This window comes from Galleria mellonella, unplaced genomic scaffold (assembly GCF_026898425.1).
Source record: "Galleria mellonella isolate WM207_F2 unplaced genomic scaffold, CSIRO_AGI_GalMel_v1 utg905, whole genome shotgun sequence".
Lineage (NCBI taxonomy): Eukaryota > Metazoa > Arthropoda > Insecta > Lepidoptera > Pyralidae > Galleria > Galleria mellonella.
This window is the reverse complement of record NW_026442174.1, coordinates 931,191-954,924: the sequence shown is the minus strand read 5'-3', so window position 1 is coordinate 954,924 and position 23,734 is coordinate 931,191. Positions and strand designations below refer to the sequence as shown.

The 23,734-nt window shown below is 34.1% G+C and overlaps 1 protein-coding gene across 1 annotated transcript; it reads right to left on the bottom strand.

Annotated features, from left to right (window-relative positions):
• Positions 1-13,097: 13,097 nt before the first annotated feature.
• Positions 13,098-22,860, bottom strand: LOC113510598 (collagenase-like). The gene is made up of 5 exons (XM_026894054.3): positions 22,456-22,860; positions 19,501-19,768; positions 17,328-17,426; positions 14,816-15,012; positions 13,098-13,243 (listed from the first exon to the last, which is right to left on the bottom strand). Exons 1-5 carry the CDS (start codon positions 22,642-22,644, stop codon positions 13,139-13,141), a joined length of 858 nt encoding a protein of 285 aa, XP_026749855.2. The 5' UTR covers positions 22,645-22,860; the 3' UTR covers positions 13,098-13,138.
• Between the last annotated feature and the right edge of the window lie 874 nt (positions 22,861-23,734).

Here is a 23,734-nt window from a genome sequence, read left to right as displayed (position 1 = left end):
ATATCGAAGGGCTGTAACTGTCTGAAAACAGTAATCGAGGGCATGGGGACCTTAGCGGGGTTTTATTGCGCCCAAATTTTACTTGGGGGTCACTTTATGCCTTCTTAGAGGAGAGGGTGCAAGCTAATAGTTTTTAGTAAGATTTATGTATAACGTTAATGACTTCAATCTTTAAGTTTGAATTGGCTTTTTTAGAATAGATTAAAATGATGTATAAAGAATAGGGTGATGACAGTAAAATTTTAAACTACATAATTAAGATTGTGTCTCAAAAAACAAATCTCCTTCAATTGTGGAAAACCCAGTTATTTTGATCTCCAAACCGGTTTAGAACTGATGGAGTTATGAAGTAACAAGTATAAAAAAATACAATCGAATTTAGAACCTTCTTCTTTTTGAAGTCGGTTGAAAATACTTTCAGTCTTCAGGAAAGAATGCATGTGAGGAGTATCAAGGACGTTATTCTGCATTTTGTGATATGTGGTTCTATTCTTGATTACAGGTGATGGTTGCCGCTTTCCATCACCTAATTTGCTATTTTTAGTTACAATATCTTCACATAAATATAAGCACATTTAACTTTATAAACTTATAAATCACCATATTATTTTGTAAATTATTAAATACTAGCTCCTCGTTGCTCCTAGTTATTCCTCTGTACCCTGTTAATTCTCGCCATATCTCACCCTTCAAACCGAAACACAGCCATGCAAACACAACTGCTTCACGGTAGAAACACGAATGGGACAGAGATACCTAAGCAATCGACTTTTGTACAAAATCACCCTCTCAAAGTCTCCCACGTCTGTCGTGTCGACAAGTTATGTAATAACTTTTAAAGTTTTTCATACAAAATGGATGTAGAAATAACATCCCATAAACCTAATAACCGTGTACGTACATTGATGACACTCGTAGATGTCATAAAATTTAAATATACAACTACAATCTACATAGTTCCAACCAACGTTTGGAAAGATCACATACATGACTGCGTTTAAGGAAAATTTAACGCGAAATTTTGCGTTATAATTATCCTATTTCCTTTTAATTATTGCAGGTAGAAAGTAAATGTTTTTGGTGATTTTAAAAGCCTAGATGTGATGTGATTTTTCACGTATGTGATAAAAACTACACTTTGTAAGATATTCTCCATCTATATACTAAATTCAATCTTGATAGTGAAGTTCTTCTTCTTCTTCGTATCCTCATGACTGAGGAACGTGATTATGATGTGTAGCCTACGCCACTAGCCTTCTCTAAAACGCACATTTTCGCGTTTTGTAAATCTCTTGCAAGGTACTCTTGCCTGCTGAATTGTATCCACTTATCTTGCCGGTGCTCGACTTCTACAAGACAGTCAAGTAAACTGTCTTTAAATAACAAGCATCTAAAAACCTTAACAAACTTTCAAATTCATAGTATAAGTGGAAACTAAAATTCAATCGTATAATATATACGACTATGTTTTACCCAAGACTTCGTCCACGTTTCTGAGATATGTTTATTGACCGGAATAAAAAAAATTACCTATATCATATATAGGTTGTATACCAAATTTTATAGCGATTGGTTAAGCCGTTAAAATGCTATAAGGTAACAAACAAATAGACTCATTTTCAACTTTATAATACATATTAGTAAGGAATGGATCTCCCTGCAAGGGACGGGTTAATTTAAAAAAAGAAGTAAAGAGATTTCATAAACGGGCGCGTTTTGCATTTAAATTATCTTTTTTAATGTTACATAACTAACATAAAACATAACTTTAATTTGCTTTGTGTAGTCTCTATTATGTAGCCACTGTTTTCGCTAGATACATATGTATATATATATGAGATTGTTTTTGCTCGATAAGGCCACCCATTGTTATTTCAGTGTGATCATTTCTTGTAATTGTTTGTATTTATAATAAGTTTATTACTGTAATCTTTTAGAAGAAATAAAAAAAAATATTTTATAGGAATATAAATTAATGTAAAAAAATTCAACAAAATACTTCTAATCAAATAACGCGCAAAGGCGTGAATTTACTGGGTACGGAGGAATAACTACTGAGTCCTCAGGAATGGCAACGCATGGGGGGTATCATGGGCGAAACAGTGTACTCTGTTATGTCCATGGTACTGCTCATGTCTATAGGCGATGGTTACCACTTTCCATCAGGTGGGCCGTCAGCTTGTTTGCCATTCTAAGTTGTATAAAAAAAAACAAATTGTATAAATTCATGCGTTATGTCGACGTTATACGAGACCGTATATTTCACAATAGGCACGAGAAATGTAGATTTACCCTTGATTGCCAGGGGCGATGCCAAATGGGCGGTTTTATTGGCATTCACATAGCAACCCTAACTGCCGCGTCAAATTATGTCAGATATTTTACGTGAGCTCTCATAAATGGATTTATCGTTTAAATGCTTTGAATTTGATTATACAGAATTATAGATTATGTAATCAAACATTTTGTGTATGGCTGCGGATTTTTTTTTTTTATACAACTTAGGTTTGTAATTTCCAAGTTGCAATAAAAATTGAAATTAATTCATTCCAATTTGCTGTATGATCCCGGTTTAGAATGGTCCATTCCTCCCTTTCTTGTAAATGTTGTAAGAGGCGATTAACTGCGGTTGCCAACGCGCCCATCAAGCGTAACAACAACTAGCAAAACCTATAGACATGAGCAGTACCATGGACATAACAGAATATACTGTTTCACCCATGATATCCTCCATGCGTTGCTATTCCTGAGGACTCAGGTGTTATTCCTCTGTTCCCAGGAAATTCACGCCATATCCCATCCTTCAAACCGAAACACAGCCATGCAAACACAACTGCTTCATAATTGAAACACGAATGGGACAGAGGTAGCCAAGCGAACAACTTTTGTACAAAATCTCCCTCTGGTAAACCTATAGAGTTATAAGGTAACAAACATAAAAAAATACAATCAAATTGAGAAACTCCTTTTTTTAAAGTCAGTTTAAAAATAGTTCTTCTCTTTTATAAAAAACACATGCATGCTGAACTTCATGATGGTCGATTGGAACGTTAAGGCTTAAAAAAATAACGCATAAGCAAACTCACTTTGACATTAACAATATATCTTTATTCCTTCCCTGACAGCATTCAAATCCCATTGTCGGGCAAAGATTTCACCATAAGTTGAAAATCCACGTTTGTCCGACCTGATACAAGGAAAACCCTACTCGACATAAAAATTTCGAGATTTCCTCCACTCGTACTCATGTATTATACTTTGCTCGAGTCTTCCATCTTGCCTTACTTGATCCTGTTTGTTACTGAAATAAATTTAGAAATTCAATGTAATACGCCAACCGTAACAGATTTGTATGATAATAAAATATAATTCAATTGTATTGTATCCATATCATAGCTTTGTATACCTATGTATGATGTATATTTGTATGATAGTAAATAAACTGAATAGAAGTGACAATAATTCACTTTAACATCTGTTGTGTGCAAGCCCTTGCTTAATAGGACGTAAATTGGACACGAATTGTCTATTATTTTAAGAAGAAAGAAATATTTATACAGTGCTTAATTTCACATTAAAAAATATATAATAATAAAAACATTTAACAATAAACAAAAATAAAGAAAAGAATAAGCACTAAAATGGTGTCACCAATGTCATGTAATATGCCATGTTCTTTCGAACATGACGCTGATTTTCAATGACACCAATTTATTAGAGAGAGAGAGAGCACTACTTAAAATCAAACCAATTTTAATTATTTCACCATGGTAATACCATTTAACAATATGGTGAAATGTATAAATAAAATAAATTAATAGCTGTATTCAGAACATTTTTTTTTTATTTATTTTCTAAGCGAATACCGTATCTTTTTTTAAATAGTCATCGATATTTAACAATTAATTTTCATATAAATTGAGGTATTAGACGTGTCTTTCTCTGTCTATAAGGAGCAACAAAGGGATTGAAAGCAAACGGTGTTCTGTGGTTTCAATCTACTTAACACTATTCTAACAGTGGAGCGTCTGACAATCAGTCACTATTTATGTTCCATTACTAAACAATGCTCGCGTCGTATACATTTCTATTGTGAAGATATGCCCAAATTAAATCCTCTTCTAATTTTACTAAATAATGCAGGATCTGCTTGACAAGAATCGACCCATTTAGGGCGAACACATTGTATAAGTCACGTAAGTCTAAAAGCTAGAACAAGGGTAGGCGAAGTCTTAGATTTTCTAGTAAAACCTAAAGTTTAAGTCTTAACCCTTGGCGGGAGGGAAGATAGGATTATTGTATCATGAACATTCGATCTAGCGGCCCCAATGTACGCTGTCAAATTGGCCTCCACGCGATCCTGTTTGGAGACTGTCGTGGTTAATCAACCGACTCCGAAAAGGAGGTTTTCAAATCAGAGGTTTTTTTTTAGTTTGCAACCTCATAACTCCGTCAGTTCTAAACCAATTTGTAAAATTCCTTTTTATCCGAAAAGGTATACAGATGGTCTCATAGAAATTTTATCAAAATCGGTTTAGTAGTTTATTTTTTTTTATAGCAATGATATAGCAAACAAGCATACGGCCCGCTTGATGGTAAGCGGTTACTGTAGCCTATGAACGCCTGCAATACCAGAGGTGTTACGCGCGCTTTGCCGATCCTGAAGAAACCTCTTTACCCCCCTTTTGACGAACCCCATACTGTAGTCTCTTAGGAAAACCTCAGCAGGGAGCTCATTCCACAACCTGAGTGTTTGTGAGAGAAAACAAATTTTAATTCAAAAAAGGTTTTTAATTCTAAATTACTGGTTTTGTCACAATTAATGCAGATTTTTTTTTGTTGGACAAAATCTTTATTTCTTTTATTTCTTGTGAATTCGTCACGATAGGCCAACTGAACTTATATATCACACCTAACTGGTATCCCGCCAGCATATACCAATAACACAGGCTGGCTTATCATTCTATTATAATCTCTAAAAACGACCTTTGGAAATTTTCTATTTATTTCTTTATGCAACTTAAAATTTACAAATAAGCTCACAGCTCGCTTTTTTTTGATGAGTGAAAATGGTATGGTAACGGTAACTCCACCTGCGCTAATGGGATAGGCTGGCGGAGCAATAGTGAAAGGTGATAGATGAGAATGAAAACAAGCCAGTTAGCCCATCATGATAAATTCATCAGGAATAAACCATGATAGTTTCTAGGGGGAACCGCGAGGAGATCGACCTGGTTGGGTATATTGCTAGCAATGGGATTCTCAGTCTCCATTACTAACAATCTTTTTCCTCCCATAACTCGCTTGTTGAAAAATAGTAACCGTCGCTTATAGTCATGAACAGCAACTATGGACATAACAGCGAATATTGTGTCGCTCATGATAACCTTCATGTGTTGCCATTCCTAAATACTTAGGTGTTTTTTCTCTGTACCCTGTAATTTCATTGCCATATCCCCAGCCTTCAAATTGAAACACAACCATGCAAACACATCTATATTTTTATGCAATTTAGAATGGCAAACAATCTGACAGTCCACCTGATGAAAAATGGTAACCGTCGCCTATAGACATGAGCATATCGCAGCAGAAAGGCAAAAGAAACGAAAGTACCCAAACAGACAACTATTATACAAATCTTCCTATTTCTCTGACAAATTTTAGGAAACGGTTAAAAGAAATAAGCTGTAGTAAAACTAAACAATTCTATTCGAGTAATTAGAAATATAATAAAGTTATTATAGTAATTTCTTTTGAAATAAATTCACAAAGCGATAAAAATGAATTGGATAGGCATATGTATGAACAAACTCGGCAGGGTGCTACGCGGGGACTGAATACAGAGACGTTATGGATATAGAAGTAAACGAAGAGTCTCTTAACACTTAATTATTCAATATATATATTTTTACTCCAAATATCTCGAGAGTTAAGCAAAAAGAACCGAGTGATACAAGCGTTGCACAAATCTCTTGTTTAATTAAATATCATATTTCTCTTCTTCGATATTAAAGCTGCGAGTCTACCATGAAATGAAATTCCGAAATTTCGGACTCAATTTCGTGTTTTTGTTTATACCAAAATCGGACCAATAAATGGAGTTTAACATTTCGTTCGTCATATATCCTATCATAAAAGTCGAAAGGAATAATATTTTAACATTTTTAATATTTCTAAACGGCATGTACTCGTATTATGTAATTTTAACATCAAATTTCTGTTTCGTTTGGCTCCGAAATTTCGGAAAACATTACATGGTAGGCCCTCTGTATAAACGCTCATAATACTCCTCATGCATTAAATATCCTAATTTCCAAAATATTATCCCTACTTACCCTATAATCCTTTTCCGTGGGTGTCGTAAGAGGTGACTAAGTGAAGACTAAGTGAACACTGGCCTAGGGATGAGCAGTAGCATCCCTCTTAAAACATCACCAAAACCCAACTGCGATTGCTAAGCCACCTAACAAACGTGGCAATTACTGACAAAACCCCCCCTTTATGGGGGAGACCTATGTTCAGCAGTGGACAGTTAACGGCTGGTGAAGGACGAAAATCCTCTAATTCTACTGCCAATGCGTCAAAACAATTAATATTTTTTAACGAATAGGCTATACAAGCACAATGTTTCGCAACAGAAATACCAGTGGGAGCTGTGTCCCCTCTATTCCCATGTATACAAGTTTTATACGACATATAAGACTTATAAGTCTCTCCGTCTTTCTATTTGTACAAATTTTGGCATTCATATTTATACATTCCATTCTAAAACACTATTTCTATCTGTTCTCCTTTAACCAAAGGTTGTCTGTAAGAGATTGCCCTAACGATAAGACCGCCTTTTGTACCTTTATGTGTATATTTCAATCTGTATTTACGTTACTGTATTTCACTTGAATTATTTACTTGTCATTGTATATTTTTATTTATGGTGCAGTAAAGAGTTAAATAAATAAATAAATATTTTCTTTACATACACGTCAACTATTTACTATCTTTGTGCCCACCACTTCGTACGCGTTGATTTCAGATATAAAAAAAAACAATCTTCGTATAATAGACAATTTCTAGATGGCGTATCAAGACAAAACATACATCAGACTTTACGTTAGACCTTCAGGAATACAACTTTGAAAACCCCATTCAATTTGGTGAAATAGTTTATGTGTAATGAGGGAACACACAGAAAGATTTACTTCTAAAAAATATTTTGTTTGCGTCTATTGGCCTTATTAAGATCTCTCACATTATTTTTCCTTAAGTAACTCCCAAGTGTATATAAGTAACAACATAGTGTAGTTACAATTTTATTATATTAGTAAGATATTCTCAAAATACCCAACAAACGATACCTTTCTTCATCAGTCCATTATAAATGATTTTACCAGAGGACGACATTGAGCACCTCTGTCCCATTCGCGTTTTCACTGTGAAGCTGCTGTTTGCATGGCTGTGTTTCAGTTTGAGGGGTGGGATATGACAGTGAATTTACAGGGTACAGAAACACAACACTTTAGTCCTCAGGAATGGCAACAGTATACTCTGTTATGTTTATGGTACGGTTCATGTCTATAGGCGACGGTTACCACTTGTCATCATGTGGGCCAACAGCTTGTTTGCCATTCTAAATTGCATAAAAAAAAGAGATTAAGAACTTCTAGTGAGAGTAACCTCCTCGTCCGAACAAGGGCCGCAATCAAAGCTGGCGGCTCGGTCACAGTTTGTTACCCTTTGTACCTCAACTTTGTTAGCTACCTCGAAAACTTTGTTTCTTTGCTGCCACCGAACGATAAATGCAAATTTATGGAAACGCCATCACATTACATTTTTAACATAATCAAAACGTAGGAGATTTAATAATAGTTGGGCATCCTAAAATTAAAAAAAAAAAAAATATTATATTCTTAAAGATCTAACTTAAAAACTGGTTTATATTTCATCTTGTAATGTCATCTAAAAGTGTCCAAATACATTGATTTTGTTACTTTTGAAATCCATACATACGAACTAGCAGACAAAAAGCTGGTACAGAATAATAATATATACGAAGTTTTGAACATGGAGTTAGTACAAAATAATAATATATACGAAGTTTTGAGCAAGGAGTTAGTACAAAATTAATAATATATACGAGTTTCTTCCACCGAGCAAGGAGTACGACAACATAACCTTCAAGAAAAGAGTATATTCAAAATTCATAATATATATATACGAAGTATTGAGCATGAGTTAGTACAAAATATTAATATGTCCGTAGTATTGAGCAAGGAGATAGTACAAAATAATAATATGTACGAAGTATTGAGCATGGAATTAGTACAAAATAATAATATATACGAAGTGTTGAGCAAGGAGTTAGTACAAAATTATAATATATACGAAGTATTGAGCATGAGTTAGTACAAAATATTAATATGTCCGTAGTATTGAGCAAGGAGATAGTACAAAATAATAATATGTACGAAGTATTGAGCATGGAATTAGTACAAAATAATAATATATACGAAGTGTTGAGCAAGGAGTTAGTACAAAATTATAATATATAGCTTACTTAACGCTATTAGCTCCTCTACCATTTTAAAGCTTCACGGTCTAGAAGTATGGAAAGTTCCGACTCACGTATAACTTATACACGGTCGTACAATGTTCGCAGTTCACATATTGTTTTAAATACGATGCCTCTGTGTTTATAAGTAAACTTTATTATAACTTAACAAAAGTACATTATACTTATGATACCTACTGTTTACTGTTGATATTAGGAATATAAATCTCGACAGTTTGACAGATTTCACCTTTCGAAATTGCAGGTTTTTTTTTTAATGGGCGGTAATGAAATGGTATTTCCACCTGCGCTATCGGTATACGCTGGCGGGGCACTAATAAAAGATGATAAGTGAAGATGAAATAGGTCGATTGGCCCATAGTGGCGAATTCATAAAGAATTCAATGGTATTTATTAATTTATGTATTTTCAATATTTCATTTAAAAAGATACAATCCAATTAATATTATAAATGTGAAAGTTTTGATGTTTGTTACCCAATCTTACACTACACTTAGACGAACAAATTTTATTAATATTCAAATTTCTTATTAACATTTTATGTACTTTATAAACTAATTCACATAAAGACAACGTCGCGAAATAAAGCTAGTGCTAAATATATATTAAAATCACAATTTCAAACTTGAAATCCTGCAATATTAAGCTTGATTTAATGCTAAAATGGCTTTAAGGCAATAAATCTATATTCAGATCAAGAAAAAGATTTACTATGTGGCATAAACAAAAGGCGTCCATTAGTGCCCGCGCTGGGATAATAAACCGGTAAAGATTAATGTTCCTGTTAGCTATTGTTTCATAGATCAGAATGATATAGGACTAGATACGGGATTTTAAACAGGTATCAGTAACATATACAACACAACCACTCTACGGTATCAACTTCCAGCAGCAGTATTTCCGAACTGATACGACATCATAACCTTCAAGAAAAGAGCATATTCCTTTTTAAAAGGCCGGCAGCATACCTGCAATGCCTTTGGTATTGTGGGTGATCATGGGCGGTGGTAGTCACTTACCATCAGGTCAGCCGCGTAATCATTTGCCCCCTGTGTTGTAAAAAAATATACGGACTTTATAAATACTCGTACCAAAGGGGGTAAACAAGTATGCAGATAACCTGATGGTAAGTGACTACCGCCGCCCATGACTACCCGCAATACCGGAGAATATAATAATGAACAGTTATAATAGTGATTTACTAGATACTGTAATTTTTTTTAATGAGTGATAATGGAATGGTAACCCCACCCGCGCTATCGGTATACACCGGCGGGGCACCAGTGAAGCATGATAGGTGAGGATGAAGCAAGTCAGTTAGGCTATCGTGACGAATTGAACAAGAATTGTTCACGATGGTTTCCAGGGGAAATCACTTGGAGGTCGACCTAATAAGGCATATTGCTAGCAATGGGGCTGTCAAACTCCATTGCTAACATTCCCTTTCCCCCTGCGGTAATGGGTTCCTATAATGTGATGGCATATAAATTGTCGGGACACGAGATCGCATGCGAACAATTAAAGAACAATTTGCTACGAACAGACACAGCTATTATGCATGATTTCAACATCAATTAGTTGGAATATCCAGGTATATTGTCGGAAGCACGGGTTTAATCTGTGTTAAGGTGTTATCAATTAGTCACAGTCTACGACGCGCTATTAATCTGTTAAATCATTAATAATTTCAGTATTAAAAAGTGATCAACACGTTTTCAAGTAATTTTATATTTATAATTCATGAAAATTGCTAAGCTCCAGTTGGAGTCAATCAAAGTGCAAGTCCACTGCTTAACATAGTTGGTGAACACCGGTGCCTCGCCAGCGTATACCGATAGTTCAGGCGGGGTTACCGTTCCATTATCATTCATTAAAAAAAATCCCTTGGGTGTTGTAAGAGGCGACTAAGGGAGGACGACGGATAGGCAGCAGCGTCACTTAAAATATCTCTTAAGCCTAACTGCAGTTGCCAATCTATCTATCAAGCATGGCAACTACTGACAAAACCCCCCCAGGGGATAGGCTCGTGTATTTTTTTATTGGATGAAAATGGAATGGTAACCCCACCTGCGCTAACAAGATACACTGGCGGGGCACCAATGAAGGGTGATCGATGAGGATGAAAACAGGCCAGTTAGCTCATCATGATGAATTCATTAGGAATTAATTAATCATGATAGTTTCCAGGGGGAACCGCGAGAAGGTCGACCTGGTTGGGTATATTACTAGGGTAGGCTTGTGTTTAGCAGTGAACATTTAAAGGATGATGACGATTACATCTGCTGACAGTCCACACACGTCCAGATGCAGTTTAGTTAAACAAATCAAACCTACCTCTTGCCAATATAAACTATTGTAGATAATGTAGTACACAAGTTAACTAAGAGAGCTATAAAGCTAGTTAACAGTTAATTGCGACTGACCCAGAGTACAGTAATTAAACTAAGTGATTTATCGACCAATTAGTCAGAGACCCCAGTTAATACTAACTTTGCTTGGCATATTTCTATTTTAACTGCTTTTACCGGCAGATGAGTTATTTTAACAATTTTACATTGTACCTATCTACTACCTAACTATTCACTGTCTAAAATTACTAGTTTAATATTTATTTATTTAAATATTTCACAAGAAATTCCGGTTAATTTATGAATTACTCTGCGTATTCTACCGCCTCTACAACGGATTGTGCTCAGATATTTTGAGCAACATCTTTTTTACAACGTGACCGAATACCTAAATGCCGATATTAAATTATGACATATTATTATTTATTTACGTTTAATTGTAAGAAGTGTGACAATTCATATTTTATATATTACTTGAAGTCATCATTATTGGTATATAGTTACCATTATATTGACATGTGGTAACTGATTTATAATGTTAATTGTAATTAATTTATAATGATATTTTTATTTTATAATTCAAACGTTATTATTCTTGTTATTATTTATTTTATTTCAAAATTATAATGTAAATATTGACTTGCCATTGTGCGACGAAAACTGAAACATTAGTTAATAAAGAAATATAATAATATAATATTATGTCATCAATTAATTCGTTGATCGTTTTTGAGACGCTTTTATCAATAGATATTCCATCTATATGTGTAATCTAGGTTAGTACCTACAGAATGAAAGAGCAGTGATATACAGAGCTGAAACTTTAACTACAAGGAATGATACCCTAAAGGATAGACAAGAACAAGAGGTCTAAGTGTACGACTTAAGTTCTATTCTTATTTACTTAAACAAACCTTTTTCTATTTCATGAAATGGAATTATATGGGGAGCGCCTTTATATTTTACCCAACTTTATTCGACTTTGCCCTAATTCGACTCTCAAATAAAGCTTTCAATTTTTCCCCTGACATAATCATCATCATTTCAGCCGTGAAATGCTGCTAAATAACGTTTCGGGGGGAAAGGGATTGTTAGTAATGAGTTTCGACAGCCCCATTGCTGGCAATATATCCTATCAGGTCGACCTCCACGCGGTTCCACATAGAAATCATCGCGGTTAATTCTTCACGATGAACCGACTTTCCTGCCTTCATTGTAATCTATCATCCATCACTGATGCCCTGCAAGCGTATACCGATAGCGTAGGCATAGTTATCATTCTATTTAGACCCATAAAAAATATATCAATCCCCATAAGAAGCGATCCTAAATTTCCTGTACCTACCAACTCCCTGCAGAACATTTAAGTTGGTTTCTCCATCTGATGAGTCGTCATGCACTACGATTGTCTCTAAAAGGTCGATTAACAAAGAGAACTTTTAAAGCTATACAAAAAGCTGAAATTTTTCAGGATATATCGGAAAAAACCGTATCAATGTTAACTCTTCCTGCATGCATGGTGGAAATCACTTTGCATATATCATTTAGGTATCTACAGTTACTTAACCATAGATAATGATAAATTCAACGACAAATGAAGCCATTAAGAAGCTATAAAATTATGAGAAGTAAACGTTGTGGAAAATCCACAGAAACCGCCATATGGTTGAGTCGAGTATTGACACAACTAATGCCTTGTTTGTTCTAGAACTATCTTAATAGAAGTTAGCCACCAGCTTTTATCTAAATTAATATTATTATAATAAAGTCTTAAGTGTATTTTTTTTACAACTACCACCGTTTTTTGTAAAAATAAACACATTTTTGCTCTCATTTTACCTTACTAATATAATAAAATGATGTATGTGAATGGGAGTTATTTAAGAAAACTTAATATGAAAGATCTTAATAAAAGCAATAGACGCCAGAACAGTAATACTTAAATTATTTGTCTATTTTTCTATCTGTTTGCTACGGCATCACGTGATAACTACTGTACCAAATTAAATGTGGTTATCACAGGTGTATTCTAGAAAGTATAACTTAAAATCTGGTCTATATTTTATTTTAATATAGTAACTAATATTTACTTACTTTTAACCACGCATACGAAATTGCAGGTAAAAGCTAATTATAAAAAAAACTATTTTTGGTCACAATGACTTAATATCGAAAATAACAAATGTTTATAAAAAAAATATATTTATTGCTAAAAATATCAATTTCATAAGTTAGCGTGGATCCAGTTCAAGAATGCTGTGACTCTTGTATAAACTGACGGGTATCCTGATTCACAGAGATTTCCTAGACCAAATGATACTATGCCAATCTGAAAAAAAAAATTCGCTATTATTATTCAGTCTATTAAGATCATAGATAAGATAACGATTAAAATTTTTAAACCTAATAGGTTTCCAAATTCAAAAATGAGATTATAATATTTTTTCTTTAAGTCAACATAGATAATAAATATATATTCTTTATCTATGAAACAAACGCTTGTGATAAAATACATTACTCTGCTATAATTATGTGTATCTGTGTCTGAAGGCGTCACTCACACACCCTTGTGACATGAAGATATGTAGTCGCAGTACACAGTCATTTAATTGCCATAACTCACCTATGAAACCAGAACACAGGATGCAAACAGGCTGTTTGGCGGGAAAATTATTAACTGAGATAGGGTTATACACGCATAACATTCAAATTATATTGAAACTATTAACATTATTGTAAAAAAGTAAATAAAAACATTTTTCGCATCGAAGTGTGGGATTTAAGAACGACAAAATATTCTGAAACATACGTTAATATGATGCATTCAATTATAAACTTATAAAGAATTTCTTGAGACATGATAGCTGGAACCGCCATTTTAATGTGGGAAATATTAAAATGGCGGTTCCAGATATCACGTCAATACAGGAAGCTATGAATATATTTTCGTTTCTAAAATAGTTTTTATTCGTGAATAGTTTCCTAACTCTTCCTTAAATGCATACATAATATTGATATTATATATATTTCTAAATCTAAAACTAGAATCATTTATGCATATAAAAACACCTACGAAGATGACAGTTGTGTGACTATCTTAAAATACATATACGAGAACTTGAAACACCACAACATACATTGTGCCAGACTGTGTCTTTTTTTTATGCAACTTAGAATGGCAAACAAGCTGACCCACCTGATGGAAAGTGCTAGCCGTCGCCTATAGACATGAGCAGTACCATGGACATAACAGAGTATACTGTTTCGCCCATGATACCCCCCATGCGTTGCCATTCCTGAGGACTTAGACATTATTTCTCTGTACCCTGTAAATACACTGCCATATCCCACCCTTCAAACCGAAACACAGCCATGCAAACACAACTGCTTCACAGTAGAAACAAAAATAGGACAAAGGTGCCCAAGCAAATAACTTTTTTAAAGTTTCCACCATATTTTGCCTCCGTACCCTGTAATGTCTATGCCATACCCCATCCTTCAAATCACAACACAGCCAACTACTTTTCGACATAGAAGGACAGAGTGAGACAGAGATATAGAGGTCACACAATCTGACGGTTTTTGTACAAACTCTCTTAAAACAATTTTGAGTAAAAAACCATGTGACGAATGTGTTTGGATTGGATAGTTCGTGAAAAACTTTGTCAGATCTTATCATTGTTTCTATCACAAATGCCAAACCCTATTTCTAGCATTTGATTATAAATCTGCCCAAATCTATTTATTCATTTAAATTTTAATGCACTCTGAAACTACATACATATGTCGGACTTAACACCAGACGGTGTTCTCAACCAATCAACCATTGGACAAACTGAGAAATAAGTAGGCGGTGCTTTAAAATCCTGTCTATTTAAAAAAAAAATCCTAATTCTCTCACCAAAGTCCTCCGATTGTTATAGACAGCAGTCAACGGCCCACCAGAGTCTCCATCACAGGAGCCTACTCCGCGGTCCCCAGCGGTGCATAAGTGACTGCCGTGAAGAGTTATCTGGAAGCTGTTCTGGCAGACCTGGTTGGTTATCACTGTAACTGGTACTTGATAAAGAGCGGTGGTGGTTGGGAAACTGGTTTGTGCTGAAAATGAATATCAAATAACATAAAAAATTTATTGCACACCAAAAATATACAATTCTAATCTTTCCAATTTTGTTTAAATATAAAAAATGATTAGAAGACTGTCATCATTGTGTTCTCTTTTATTTGATATTTATATGTTGTATTTAACATGTGTATATATATGTATGTATGTGTATATGTATATATATATATATATATGTGTGTGTGTGTGTGTATGTGTGTGTGTGTGTGTGTGTGTGTGTGTGTGTGTGTGTTTGCATGTATTAATGTTGTATGTATGTATTAATATTGTATCTTTCAAAAATATATATATATATATTATGGGCTACAATAACTATAAAATTAAATATGCATTTTTGAAAATTTTGCATTATTGCAATAAACAATACAATGTCTAAAGTAGGCCGTGGCTGTCGGATATGCAATGTGGATAATATATTCACTAAGTCACCTATGTCTGTAAGAGATTACGGTAGTTTATTATTATATTAATTTAAAAAAAAAATTCAATATTTCTCATCGTTTTATATTGATCTTTTTTGAATGAATGAGTAAGTATACTTTACTTGCATTATACAATATAGGAAATAAGCAAGACAATTTACAAACACAACGATACAATTGTACTCGTATAAGTACAGTAAGGCGGTATTATTGCTGAGAGCAAACTTTTCAAGACAACCTTTATCTTAGATAATGAACTAATTGTCGTACAAGTAGGTATGATAGTATTTTTTATTAAGTAAATTAAACTTTTAACTGTAAAATTTAAATAAATCTTTATTTTCCTTCGTTTTATCACTGTTAACAAACGGACAGTAACTCGAAAAGGAGATAAAAGCTCGCCTTGTTTGCTTTCCCAAATTTAGAGCGTGATTCACCCTTACAGTGTCAGTCATTTTTTAAATTGAGGACAGCCTATTTAAAAAAAAAATAAACTAGAATATACAGAAATACAACTTTGAAATGCAAGTCAAGTCCAATAAAATGGAAAATAAAAACTATTTCCCTGAATATTTAAGCCTTGGCTAAGTATTTTACTATTGGTCGTCATTACGACGTCAGTCAGTATATATATAAGAATAAATTACTAAATGTACATATTATGTTTTGCTAAGTGAAAAACCCGAGAATGGCTAAGCCAAATCGGTGATTTTTTCAAACATTCATTGGAGTCCGAGAAAGTTTGTTAAGAAATTTTTTTTTAAATTGCACAAAAAAATATTGAACCCACATTTTTTACAAAATAATTCCTACCTACCAATTTATATATTTTAATCAAATAATGCGTATCAATATTTACTAGTAGGTACCGCATTCCAGTACTCTGCACTTCCCTAACGTTAACCAGGAAAGAATGCTCTTAGCATTAAGTTCGCCTTGTACACATACTAATGAATAAATAAATAAATACACTTTTCAACAAAATGATGTCTGTCAAGTTAGCTAGTTTATTTATATGTATTTTTACCCCAATAAATATGTCCCCAACCTAGGTTTTTCGGAGTTGGCAACACTAATTCCCACCAAGTGCTCTCCATTTATTATTACCCAACTTGTTAAGTCTGAGGGTGTCCGTAAAGCCGGCCGCAATCTGGCGACAAAACAATTATACTACTACTGAAGACTGATAGCGTGAAATTATGGTGTCATTATGAACAATTCATTAGAAACGACCTCAAAAATTGTGATTTTATATTAAGCATAGACACAATTTTGTTAGAAGTTTTTCTTTTTATACAGACAACCAGTTAAGTATACAGTTTTTGGCTTTCATTAGTGTATTTATTATTATTTAACCCTTAAAAGCCTGATTTTTCAAATCAAATTAAAAAATATATAAGTGTACCCTTTAATGTGTTTACTAATGGGAAAAAATAGTAAAAAAATCGAAACGATATTTTTATATATTTATTTACAAAAAAAAAAAACATTTGGTAACATGTAAACAGCCAAATATTAAAATAAAACGGATTGTAGGCACCCAATGCGATTTATAACCCTGGTATCAAATTTGAAACTTCAGGTATTTAAGGGTTAACACAATTAATTTGATTCAAAATAAATCGCCCCCCATAGGGGGCTGAACTTATGTTCAGCAGTGGACAGTTAAAAGCTGATATGATGATGATGATGAATTTGATCATATAAGACGTTGAATGGGCTCGTAATATGCACTAAAACATATAAAAAAATATTTTAAAAAAATAATATAAAAAAAGAATGCAATAAAAAAAATGCAATCGCCCATATAATAGTAAGCCTAAACCAGCCATTGTCACAGCGGCGCCCAAGGGCATATAAGTACATACCGTCACTAGTCTTTCCGTATCCGGATACGATGGCTGAATATCCGGAAAACGATTGGTTCACATCCGACAGAGCTGGCAAGGGTATCGCTTGTATATTATCTGTGGATAACATGATAAAATTTATATAAATTAATATTATAAGTAAATATAGATATGCATAAAAAAAATTAATAGACAATTGAATTATCTATTTTCATTGCTTGCCGTGTCGTGCCGTGTCGGTCCCGGCATAGAATGGGCTATCCATCCTTTCCCGTGGTTATCGTAAGAGCCGACTAAGGGAAAGTGAGGGATGGGCAACAGCGTCCCTCTTAAAACACCTCTAAAGCCTGATTGCGGTTGCTAACCCGCCTGTCAAACGTGGCAACTACTGGTAAAACCCCCCTTATGGGGGAGGCCTATGTTCAGCAGTGGACAGGTAGCGTTTGATATAAAAATAATAATATAGTTTGCGAAAACTTTATCGTATTGGATATGGAATGAAAATAGATTAGTAACTCCTCTTGCACTATCAGTATATGCTTCTGGAGTATCAGTGAATGATGATGAATGGTGATAAAGATTTTTTTTATGCTACTTAGAATGGCAAACAAGCTGACGGCCCACCTGAGGGAAAGTGATAACCGTCGCTTGTAGACATGAGCAGTATATGGACATGTTTTTATCTATCTATCTATCAATCCCACTCCTACTAACATTATAAATGTAAATATTTGTATGTTTGTTACTCAATCACGGTTGAACTGATTTGAATAAAATTTAGTACACACACAAGTATATATATATATATATATATATATATATATATATATATATATATATATATATATATATATATATATATATATATGTATAATATGCCCTACATGTACATACTCAGCACAGCAACTAATGAAAAATGTAGTGAAAAACACAAATGATATATTGGAAGTAACAAATTCTACTTAAATAAAAGATTCTTTTATATTTATTTTTCATCGAAACAAATTAAATGCATCACTTTAAAACGAATGAACCGAACATGTTTTTCAATATTCGTAAAAATCCGATTAAAGTATTAAAAGAAACAAAAAGAAAGTCGTTTAAACATCTAGTAGAAAACATTTTAAGCCCAACATAATATCTGACTAAATACAGTAATAACCAGAGGGTGATTTTGTACAAAAGTCCTTTGCTTGGGTACCTCTGTCCCATTCGTGTTTCAACCGTATAGCTGTGTTTTGGTTTGAAGGATGGGATATGGCGTGAATTTACAGGGTGCAGAGGAATAACACCCGAGTCCTCAGGAATGGCAACACATGGGTGGTATCATGGGCGAAACAGTATACTTTATTATGTCCATAATACTGCTCATGTCAATAGGCGACGGTTATCACTTTCCATCAGGTGGGCCGTCAGCTTGTTTGGCATTCTAAGTAGCATAAAAAAAATCTTTATCACCATTCATCATCAATCACTAGTACTCCAGAAGCATATACTGATAGTGCAAGAGGAGTTACTAATCTATTTTCATCCCATATCCAGTACGATAAAGTTTTCGCAAACTGGGTTCGCAAATTATATTATACTATTATTATACTACCTGTCCACTGCTGACCATAGGCCTCCCCCATAAGGGGGGTTTTACCAGTAGCCAGGCTTGGTAGATATATCGATAACCGTAGTCAGACTGATGATGATCTAAGAGGGGCGCTACTGCTCATCCCTCAACAAATTCAGATCCTTTCATCGCCTTTTACGACACCTACGGAAAAGGAAGGAGGGTGGGCTCCTCCTTCCTTTTATGCATTCCTTCTATGCCGAGACGAAAAGGCAAATTTTATAATAGTGCATGAATGAATATATTAAGAGTTGCGAGTTTAGAATCTTCAACCAGAAGACATGTTCACCAATGTAATTCCGAAACATACATATACTAGGGGGAAGAGATTGTTAGTAATGGGGAAGTAAGACCTCTATTGCTATCAATTCATCCTATCAAATCGACTTCCCTCGATTCCTCCTGGAAATTATCGTGTTTCATTTATCGTTGAATTAATCACGATGGGCTAACTGGCCTGCTTTTCATCCTCACCAATCATTCCTCACTGGTGTCCCGCCAGTGTATACCGATAGCGCAGGCGGGGTTACCATTTCATTATCATCCATTAAAAAAAAACATACATATACTCACTTGTATAACTGACTGGAGTAATCTTCACTATTGCCATGTCATTCGTTATCTCATTCGTATTCCAGTTGGGATGGACTGTGACATCAGATGTTTCTATCCTTGTCCCACCAGAGAAGATAGTAAGGGAGCCGAGAACGATAATGAACCGTCTCGCTTGACTCTGTCCATCCCACCAGCAGTGAGCTGCAGTCAGTACCCTCGTGTTGGAGACCAGGGAGCCACCGCATATGGACTGCCAGCCTGTTGTCAAGGTAGCTACTATACCTGCCTGTGGATAAGAGCAAAAACAATAAATGTCATTTGATTTTGATTAAGTGAAGTAAAAATAAAATATCCTAGCATTCGTTTTCATCCTCAGAATGTGGTAATATGGAACTAGGAGTGATAAACATAATACAGCATAAGGAGGCCAACTCATGTCAATAAATGCATAAGGAGACCAACTCTTGTCACGAGAAATTATATGTATTTGAAAGATGCATTTATAAATTTGATGAACTTCGTCGTGTGGTCCCGGCATGAAATAAGCCACCCTTTACTTTCCCATGAGTGTCATAAGAGGCGACTAAGGGAACTTAACGGTAAAGAGATGGGCAGCAGTGTACCTCTTTAAATATCTCTAAAAGCCTTACTGCCGATGCCAATCCGTCTGCTAAGCGTGGCAACTACTGGCAAAACTCCCCTTATTGGGAAGGCTTATGTTCAGCAGTGGACAGTCAACGGCTGAAATGATGACGAAAGTTGGGACCTTAAATTATATATATTAGATCACTACACTGTTTGGTTTTCAAACTGGGATTCCCTCTGTCCTGATAAAGACTGGACAACTATCCCAGAAGGCTTTTTTAATGGGTGAAAATGGAATGATAGCCTCCTTATATGCTACCATTACAGACAGGATAACCGTTCCTTTTTCATCCTGTTAAAAAAGAACAAAACACCACTTGCCCTATCTTATTCTATCTCAATCGTACAATAGCGATAACATATTTATAGATAGACAGATACGTTTGCCAGTTATCTAGAGGATTCCCAAAATGCAAGATAGCTTCAGTCATGAACATTTTGTTTGCCAAATTATCCTGTAATTTCATGATTTTAATTTGTACAATATAATAACGGATCTTTGTTTTGTTATGATTATTCATAAAGAAAAACCGCGGTTTACAACCAGCTATCCGCTTTTATATGAAAGGGTAATGTTTCATCTGAAGATTCGGTAATAAATCCAGTGCTAAACTTGAAGAAATTTCACTTGTTCCACCAAGAGATGCTATAACATCATTATTATTTCCAAAAACATTATAACAACTTCAATCGTTACCTTACACAATTTTGTGTTTATTACACAATGTTTTAATTACATAAAATGTGTTTAGACTCATTATAATACTGGTGAAACAAAATGGCACAAGTTATAGGAGACGATTCCTAGTATTTTTTTTTATACAACTTAGAATGGCAAACAAGCTGACGGCTCACCTGATGGAAAGTGGTAACCGTCGCCTATAGACATAAGCAGTACCATGGACATAACAGAGTATACTGTGTCGCCCATGATACCCCCCATGCGTTGCCATTCCTGAGGACTCAGGTGTTATTCCTCTGTAGCCTGTAAATTCACGCCATATCCCACCCTTCAAACCGAAACATAGCCATGCAAACACAACTGCTTCACGATTGAAACACGAATAGGACAGAGGTACCCAAGCAATCGACTTTTATACAAAGTCTCCCTCTGGTATTATTTTTTTTTGGTTTTTTTTTATTTAATTATCATACATAAATAATATTTTTGGTTTTCTTTTTATTTAAATATCATACATAAATACATTTAAAAAAATTGGATGATTTGATTATCTTACTAATATTTATAATAAAATTGTTTGTTGTGGTTTGTAAGAGCTATTTCATACGAAGCTAAATTGGCTATTACCTTTTCCTTTCTGTGATATTTAAACACTGTGTTCAAAGGTCAATTGGCTAAGCTGTACCTGCTTTTAGAGTTCGCTAATTTCATCTTTTGTGTGTAATTGTGTAGGCAGTATATTTTTTTAATATAATAAAATTATAACTAAACGATGTCTATATACGGAAGATATTAAGGAAATATAAAGAGTCTCTTTAAGACCACCAGAGGGAGACTTTGTACAAAAGTCGTTTGCTTAGATACCTCTGTCCTATTCGTGTTTCTACCGTGAAGCAGTTGTGTTTGCATGACTATGTTTCGGTTCGAAGGGTGGGATATGACGTGGTACAGAGGAATAACACCTGATTCTTCAGGAATGGCAACGCATGGGGAGTATCATGGGCGAAACAGTATACTCTGTTATGTCCATGGTACTGCTCATGTCTATAGGCGACGGTTATCACTTTCTATCAGGTGGGCCGTCAGCTTGTTTGCCATAATACTGGTGTTATTACTTCCCTACTCAGTAAAACGCTAATATCTTACTGCTTGTACCACACCTCACTCTATAATGTCTATCTCTGATATCTTACTCGAGAGCGCACCATCTCTTTCTTTCTTTCGTACATTGTTGACTATCTCGCTCAGTCTAAACAAAAATATTGCATCGTATTGTAAAATGTTAATTGTACATAATTTATAGAACACATTAAAAAGATTTAATATACTATGGTGGAATTATCCCATAAAAGTATCTCGTACATTTAACATTTGAGAAGCTGAAAGAAAACTATAGAACGTTCGAGAGTAAAAACTGTAAGTACAGCTAAATATAAATCTTAATAATACTTAATTAAAATTAAACACATATTGCGAAAGAGGTTTGTTTGAATCGAAGCATTTGGCGTTCCATTGTTTCTGCCTACCCTAATGGGAGACAATACGTGACAGATATGTATGTATGTATGTATATTATTAAAAATAAAAAGTAGAGATTCAATTTCATTTCTATATATACCTATAGATATTGTAATTTCAAAACTTACTTGGAACGGAAATAGGGTTTGTATCGTTACTTGTTCTCCACCAACAATCCTCAACGACTCCGATTTCCTCAGCAAATTCGCCCTCGGCACTCCCACGTTCAAATGATATCCCCTAGCTGTCAAATCTTCACAAATACTATTACCAAATAAAAATACACAAATCAAAATGGCATCCCGAAATGCTGCCATTTTTAAACACTTCCCACGAAATGATAGCGAATAAATATAGGTAAGCCACTTAGTAATATTAATTCAATTATAATCATTAGTCTCGATTGACACTGATTGCATATACTCGCATATCGATTTATACTTTGCGGTAAAATATAAAAGATTGTTATTCGAATAGCTATCTGATAAGATATGGTCTTTTTAATACATCGCGGATGATTCATATACTTATATCTCAAGCTACTCGATTATTTGTTATTTTTATTGTATTGCGATATCTTATTTATAGAGTCGTTATCACTTAAGTTTTTTAATAACTACAGTCATAAAGGTACTTGTAACATATTCAATAATCGGATTAAATGCAACATTCCATGAATCGATTGATCGATTCTGATAAAACGCAGTTACCATATTGACTTAAAACCGATTTCCTTTTGAATTCGGTTCAAAATCAACAGATTAAACGATAATAATTATCTCATAATTTACTTTTATGTTTAAAAATGGAAAATTGTTTTTTTTTCAGCATTAGTCAACACTGAAAAAAATAATAGCCTACTATTTATAGTGCCGTTACTTTTGACATATTTATTAATTAAATTAGGTTCACATAAAACTGTTGATAATTGTACACAGAAGTACTCATGTTCTGATATATCATATTTTCTTAGTATTAAATTAATAAATACCAGAAAATACATATATATATATATATATATATATATATATATATATATATATATATATATATATATATATATATATATATATATATATATATATATATATATATATATATATCCTATTGAGGTAACCAGAAATAATCAATTTCCAAATGCTCCGCACCAAAGAGATTTCTTTCGCTTCCTCCATATTCATTAATCTATTCATACACGCTCGCCGGTTATGAGTACTTTTAATTTGGCCCTTCTTTAGCACGTTCCTAATTCGAAATCGAATTCTTAATTCAAAAGGTCGAAATACATCTAGGGTGGCCCATACGAACATCTCCATTTATTCATGCTTGATAAATCTTTTTCATAATTCTTCTTTCATCCATGCTCTCCAAATGGCTAAACCAATCCAATATTTTCACAAAGTTTTG